The following is a 7500-nucleotide window of genomic DNA, read 5'->3' as shown; positions in this document are numbered from 1 at the left end:
TTCGTCCTCCACTGATGGTGGAGGACGATGGTTTTGGCTTCATCCTCTCGCGTTGTCGGCTGCTTCCTGTGATGACAGGACAGAAGAGCCAAAACCAGCCATCTTACACCAACGGGACCGAACTGCGCCTATCACGAATTGTGTCTCACCGAATCGTCACGCCAAGAAAATAAGGCACTCGGACACTGAGCCTCATTGGACCGTGAAATCTTTTTCTGATAACAATTAGTAAAATTGCAATGGTCCATTCAGCCATGTTAGTGTCCATTAATATGGACAAGGAGGTGAACAGCACTTGTGAATATCCAGATGAATAACACGTGAATACAGAAGTAAATAACACGTGAATACACTGGTGAATAACGTGAATATACAAGTGAATAACACGTGAATACACAGTTGAATAACCCGTGAATTCACAGGTGAATAATCCGTGAATACACAGGTGAATAACACGTGAATACACAGGTGAATAACACGTGAATACACCAGTGTTATTCACATTATCAACTGCGAATTTCCATAGATTGTCAATATTTGCTAGAGCTTTCCACGACAGCTTCTACAAGCTCGTCTGCACAATATATTTTTTTTGGTTGTCCAAGATACGTTTATAAAATTTCCTCCATTAACAGTTAAGCTGAGCAAGATCAGCGTTTTCGCAGCTCCCATAGTTCACACCCATACTGGCTTAGACATTGACAGTTGAGTAACAGACCACACACTAGAAGGTGAAGGGACGACGACGTTTCGGTCCGTCCTGGACCATTCTCAGTCGACTTCAGAATGTCGTCGTCCCTTCACCTTCTAGTGTGTGGTCTGGTCAACATACTTTAGCCACGTTATTGTGACTCATCGCCTGCAGTTGAGTAACATGATGTTCAACCACGTATTCACATGACCAGTTTCCCAAATAATATTTGTTTGGACCTTCACGTCCCTAATAGCATGAAAAAAAATTAGAAAATTACCAGGTGTGCTTTTTTAAGATAGATTAGTTAAAAAAAAAAAAAAAATCCACTTACAGGACCCTCAAGCAAGAGCCGTCGTCATATATTTCCTCCCTGAGAGGACCTCCTCAAGCAGTTGGAGAGGGTACTGCTGCTGCTGCTTGGCTCTCGAGTCTTCGAGTTTATGTATAACTTTCTGATACAGTGCGCCAACCAGTATTCGATATTGGCTTCGTCGGGGGAAAATAAGATTGCTAAATATTTATACCGGGTGAATACCGTTATTGGAGAATTTTTAAGGAACGGTTATTCTTCTCACGGAGCTGCAACTACTGGGAGAGTGTGTCTGTGCGGACTCGCTTAAATGCGCTTACAGAATCGAGCGCTACTTCCTGAGCCCCGCCTTATCCTGCTGCGCTGTTGTACATCCCTGTGACTCATCTGTGCTTCAAATTGATATTTATTTCCCTTAATTTTATCGTGTCTTGTAGTGAAACGTTCTCTCTATCGACTTCCCAGAGAAGGTTTTATGGCAGTATTCTGTATCCTCGATTCAGTGTCTCTTCCTGAGTTGGTGCTCGAAGGTCTTGTTCGAGCCGCGGTGAATATCTGTGAGGGTCAGAGGGCACCTGTATGTGGGTCAGAGGGCACCTGTATGTGGGTCAGAGGGCACCTGTATGTGGGTCAGAGGGCACCTGTATGTGGGTCAGAGGGCACCTGTATGTGGGGGGTCAGAGGGCACCTGTATGTGGGTCAGAGGGCACCTGTATGTGGGGGGTCAGAGGGCACCTGTATGTGGGTCAGAGGGCACCTGTATGTGGGTCAGAGGGCACCTGTATGTGGGTCAGAGGGCACCTGTATGTGGGTCAGAGGGCACCTGTATGTGGGTCAGAGGGCACCTGTATGTGGGTCAGAGGGCACCTGTATGTGGGTCAGAGGGCACCTGTATGAGGGTCAGAGGGCACCTGTGCCTCCTCTGAGTCTACGAGGGAGTGAGATCAAGCTCTAGGACTCCAGCCTGTAGCTACTGTTCTGGTCCCTCTATGCCAAAAAGGCTTTCAAGCTTCAAGTGTCAAGCTTCATCAATCGAGGTAACTTTCACAAGCTCTGATTCGAGCGTCGAGTATGTGTATGGCCTCTTTTTATGCCTTTCCTCGTCTAAATAAAAAGTTTCTGTATCCATTTCATCTATTTCTCTCGATATCTTATACGTTGTGATCATATCACCTCGGTAAATTCTCTTAACCTATCCTCATAGCTCAACCTCTCGTATAACTCATACTAGCCTTATAGAAAATATCTGGACGTCCAACATTGTGTTCCTGTGGTTGATATGTGGGGGGCTCCACATATCAACCCCCATATTAATTAGCCCCCAGCTAATATCCCCCATATTAGCTGGGGGCTAATATGCAGCTCCTACGAAAGGAGCTGCATATTCTAAGACTGGTTTGACCTATATCTTTCCAGATAGGCTTATGATCCAAACCTATATCTATATATCCGGATCAGTTCCTAGCTCATCTTGATCAATTCCGTTCACCTGTTTATTCATTCTGCATATTGTGTTTACTTAATTAACGTGTACTTGTGGAGTTGATGCTGGGATTGTGCACACAGTCAGGATCTTCTCCTCCCATACCTCCTGCAGCTGCATCTTATCTCCACCCAAAACCTTCATTTCCTTGCACTTATTGTGATTGAACTCTAGTAGCCATGAATGTGACCATGCCTGTAGCCTCTTTAGTGCCTTTCACTATCTTTCAATGTTTATAAGTCATAATTTACATCATTTTGCTTAGTTTTCAAATATTCTTATATATGATGTTTGGTGTGTGAATGCTTGTCCCCAGAACGTTTTCTTAATTGGCTCGGGACCTGTCAATCATACTTGACATGGCACGGGACCTGTCAGTCATACTTGACATGGCACGGGACCTGTCAGCCATACTTGGCATGACACGGGACCTGTCAGCCATACTTGACATGGCACGGGACCTGTCAGTCATACTTGGCATGGCACGGGACCTGTCAGTCATACTTGACATGGCACGGGACCTGTCAGTCATACTTGACATGGCACTGGACCTGTCAGTCATACTTGACATGGCACTGGACCTGTCAGTCATACTTGGCATGGCACGGGACCTGTCAGTCATACTTAGCATGGCACGGGACCTGTCAGTCATACTTGACATGGCACGGGACCTGTCAGCCATACTTGGCATGACACGGGACCTGTCAGTCATACTTGACATGGCACGGGACCTGTCAGTCATACTTGACATGGCACGGGACCTGTCAGTCATACTTGGCATGGCACGGAACCTGTCAGTCATACTTGGCATGGCACGGGACCTGTCAATCATACTTGGCATGGCACGAGACCTGTCAGCCATACTTGACATGGCACGAGACCTGTCAGTCATACTAGGCATGGCACGGGACCTGTCAGTCATACTTGACATGACACGGGACCTGTCAGTCATACTAGGCATGGCACGGAACCTGTCAATCATACTTTACCAGACCAATATATAGCTGCTATATTATTTATTTCCTTTTTTCTTGTTTGTTGAGCTGCTACTTATTAGCAAAGTCAAAACAGCACTCTTGAAAGAAGCGCTTTACCGCTAAACACTGAGAGTAAAGTTCCTCCTCTAGTCCAGGAATCTTTCTCCTCCATTCTCGGGTGAGTCGAAGTTGTTCGCTTGGGTAAAGGTAGTTAGGCAGGCTTTAAACTTTTAAATTAAATTTAGAGGCTGTTGGCGACCGCTCATCTAGGACCAAACAATAGTGATTCGCTCCTTGTCTCGTTGTCTGGGGACTTGTGTTAGGGAAACTACTTCAGAGTAGACAGGGCCTAGATCCCCCTTTAGACGATAGGAGGCGAGAGTAGATAGAAGGCGAGAGTAGATAGGAGGCGAGAGTAGATAGGAAACGAGAGTAGATAGGAGGCGAGAGTAGATATGAGACGAGAGTAGATAGGAGACGAGAGTAGATAGGACACGAGAGTAGATAGGAGACGAGAGTAGATAGGAGACGAGAGTAGATAGGAGACGAGAGTAGATAGGAAACGAGAGTAGAAAGGAGACAAGAGTAGACAGGAGACGAGAGTAGACAGGAGACAAGAGTAGACAGGAGACGAGAGTAGATAGGAGACGAGAGTAGATAGGAAACAAGAGTAGATAGGAGACGAGAGTAGATAAGGACCGATATCCCACAAACTAGGCTGTCGAGATTGGACCACATCATAATGGTCACGTGATCCCACATAATGGTTACATGAAAATACAGCAAAATAATACAACTTTTTTTATTAAAAAAAATCAAGTGCTGCCCAAACGTTATGTTTTTGACAACAAATGGGAGATGTGGGACTCCCCCGTGGGATATAATGACAGTGCCCCCCCCCCCGAGGGATCAGTCACTGCATAACTTAAGCTGTCAAAAGCCACTTGACACAAGCCGTGGTAAGCCATACAGCTCGTTGTCAAGCGGAAGGGTCGCACTTTACCCAGCCAACGCGCCCATGTCCGTTAACACGGCCGTTAACAACGCTTTAAAACGTTGTTACAACCGATTAATAAAATAATTTGGGGGTGGTAACGCTGTGTATTTGTTGGGTTAATGCTAAAATACTGTGTCTCACTATGACAAGGGGGAGGGGGGGGGGAGGGAGGGAGAGAGAGAGAGAGACAGAGAGACAGAGAGAGAGAGAGAGAGAGAGAGAGAGAGAGAGAGAGACAGAGACAGAGAGACAGACAGAGAGAGAGACAGAGAGAGAGACAGAGAGAGAGAGAGAGAGAGAGAGAGAGAGAGAGAGAGAGAGAGGCAGACAGAGACAGAGACAGAGAGACAGAGACAGAGAGAGAGACAGAGACAGAGAGAGAGAGAGAGAGACAGAGGCAGAGACAGTGAGAGACAGAGAGAGAGAGAGAGACAGAGACAGAGACAGAGACAGAGACAGAGAGAGACAGACAGAGACAGAGACAGAGACAGAGACAGAGACAGAGACAGAGACAGAGACAGAGAGAGAGACAGACAGAGACAGACAGAGAGAGACAGAGACAGAGACACAAGAAGGCCATCCCAGTCTACACCTTAGTTGCTAATGTTAAACATTTGCCCAGGTTTTGGTCGACAGCTCAAAACTTCTGAATAAGTGATGTCTCTTGAGGACTTTGGTGTTTATTGAAGCCAGGCTCATAAGGTCAGAGGTCACGCGGCCGTTAATGTAGAGAGTTTTATTAACAAGGTCTGACTCGTAGCGAGGCGTCCCATGACCCTGAACTGCCCATCGGTGATTGTTAACCGCGCCTTTACCAGTGCCAGCAGGCACCTATCCTCGTTAGTGCCAACGGGAAAAGCTCTCAACGGTGATAGAAGGAACCTATCGTTACCAGTGACAGAACTGAGGGATAGGGATAGGGGATAGGTTCCCGTTAGCTAACGGGGTTAGCTAACGGGAACTGGTTTACACCGAGTTATGAACTAACAATGCACTCTAAGGGGGAGATTTTGTCTCATAAGTTGGCCTGAGTGCCGGTCAGATTCACTCGCCTGCCCTCGACCCTGAGTGACTCCCATCGTACTCCAACCCGTTCTCGCAAATTTAATAAGTCAATTTTGACTTATTAACTACGTGCATAGGTGATATGCTAAACATAATAGATACCCTTAAAAAGATTCATAGAAAACACCGACCTTACCTAACCTTGTTAGTATCTTAAGATAAGCATCTTATTGCTTCGTAATTACAATTATTACTTAACCAATACCTATTATAGGTTAGGTAATAATTGTAATTACGAAGCAATAAGATGCTTATCTTAACATACTAAGTAGGTTAGGTAAGGTCGGTGTTTTCTATGAATCTTTTTAAGGGTATCTATTATGTTAAGTATGTCACCTATGCACATATTTAATAAGTCAATATTGACTTATTAAATTTGCGAGAACGGGTTGCGTACTCAGATCCTGAATATTTCAGAGTGAATGTTGCATTGCAATACTGCAAGAGAAATGAGCAGTGTGGTGATGTTTGGAGATGTGGGTAACACTGAACACAAGAGGTGTCAAGAGTGCTCCAACACTGAACACAAGAGGTGTCAAGAGTGCTACAACACTGAACACAAGAGGTGTCAAGAGTGCTTCAACACTGAACACAAGAGGTGTCAAGAGTGCTCCAACACTGAACACAAGAGGTGTCAAGAGTGCTCCGACACTGAACACAAGAGGTGTCAAGAGTGCTCCAACACTGAACACAAGAGGTGTCAAGAGTGCTCCAACACTGAACACAAGAGGTGTCAAGAGAGCTCCAACACTGAACACAAGAGGTGTCAAGAGTGCTTCAACACTGAACACAAGAGGTGTCAAGAGTGCTCCAACACTGAACACAAGAGGTGTCAAGAGAGCTCCAACACTGAACACAAGAGGTGTCAAGAGTGCTCCAACACTGAACACAAGAGGTGTCAAGAGTGCTCCAACACTGAACACAAGAGGTGTCAAGAGTGCTCCAAAACTGAACACAAGAGGTATCAAGAGTGCTCCAACACTGAACACAAGAGGTGTCAAGAGTGCTCCAACACTGAACACAAGAGGTGTCAAGAGTGCTCCATCACTGAACACAAGAGGTGTCAAGAGTGCTCCATCACTGAACACAAGAGGTGTCAAGAGTGTTCCAACACTGAACACAAGAGGTGTCAAGAGTGTTCCAACACTGAACACAAGAGATATCAATGTGTTATGAAACTGAACAGAAGATTCTCATTTTTTATACAAAAACACCATTAAGTTAATCTTTCAGTAAGACCCCACTTAGATACCACAATTCACTATTGGTCACCATAACTTACAATGAACACGAACATGTAACTATATAACCTGAGCTTGTAAAAGCACCTTCATCACCTTCAGTGATTAAGTGCTTAATTGCACACTAGTTTCTTTATCAGCTACCTCACCCTGTCAGGGTAAATGAGACAAATGTATGTGAATGCATGTATGTGTGTATATATGTATGTGTATGTGTGTGTGTGTATGTATATGTATGGGTATAAAGCAAATATGGAAGCTGATCAGAATTACATTTCACCTTTGTGAATGTACATTAATGACACTATGTAAAAGACACATCTAATACTTTATGTAGGGCGTACGTAAATCTGTGTATCTTTGTATTTACGTATGTAGGTTAGCTTAGCATTTCAAAAGCACCGAATCACCTTCTGTGGTTGAGTGTTCAATAAACCCTTGAACTGTATGTTTAACACTTCTCTAACCCTGTCCATGGAGGACAGAAGAAAATGTATATATGCTGGTTAGCATTGTAAATGTCTGGCCACGTCTGTGGTAGAAAATAATAAAAAAAAAAAAAAAAAAAAAAAAAAAAATGAACACGAGCCCACTTAAACACTTACATTTCACGAGGAAGTGTAAGTATTAGGAGCCAGAAGCCTCCGTCGTGAAGACATAAGGAAAGACTTAAATATTTTCTATAGAAAGACGAGTGGGGGGAAGCTGACATGATTAAGGTACGTCTTGATGA

The 7500-nt window shown here is 44.6% G+C and overlaps 4 protein-coding genes across 4 annotated transcripts in view; 1 reads left to right on the top strand and 3 right to left on the bottom strand.

The window, feature by feature from the left end:
• The window catches only part of LOC138351079 (uncharacterized), a 9019-nt gene extending 6388 nt beyond the window's left edge, over positions 1–2631 (bottom strand). Inside the window, exons 1-2 of the mRNA XM_069302705.1 lie at positions 2539–2631; positions 833–940 (exon numbers count right to left, since the gene is read on the bottom strand). Coding sequence (XP_069158806.1) covers positions 833–940; positions 2539–2631 — 201 coding nt within the window. The remainder of the gene's footprint in view (positions 1–832; positions 941–2538) is intronic.
• Positions 1–7500, bottom strand: part of LOC123764756 (agrin) — a 251287-nt gene that overhangs the window by 96712 nt on the left and 147075 nt on the right. The gene's annotated exons all lie outside the window — the stretch shown is intronic.
• Positions 2813–3469, bottom strand: LOC138351078 (uncharacterized). Its single transcript, XM_069302704.1, has one exon. The coding sequence runs from the start codon at positions 3467–3469 to the stop codon at positions 2813–2815; it is 657 nt and encodes a 218-aa protein (XP_069158805.1).
• Positions 6001–6702, top strand: LOC138351077 (uncharacterized). The gene has a single exon (XM_069302703.1). It carries the CDS (start codon positions 6001–6003, stop codon positions 6700–6702), a length of 702 nt encoding a protein of 233 aa, XP_069158804.1.

This window comes from Procambarus clarkii, chromosome 48 (genome assembly GCF_040958095.1).
Source record: "Procambarus clarkii isolate CNS0578487 chromosome 48, FALCON_Pclarkii_2.0, whole genome shotgun sequence".
NCBI classification, from domain to species: Eukaryota; Metazoa; Arthropoda; class Malacostraca; order Decapoda; family Cambaridae; genus Procambarus; species Procambarus clarkii.
This window is presented reverse-complemented; position numbering and strand designations above follow the sequence as displayed.

Bases quoted from the DNA above. Each gene is read 5' to 3' on its own strand.
- LOC138351078 (XM_069302704.1), bottom strand. From the start codon at position 3,469: ATGATTGACAGGTTCCGTGCCATGCCTAGTATGACTGACAGGTCCCGT.
- LOC138351077 (XM_069302703.1), top strand. From the start codon at position 6,001: ATGTGGGTAACACTGAACACAAGAGGTGTCAAGAGTGCTCCAACACTG.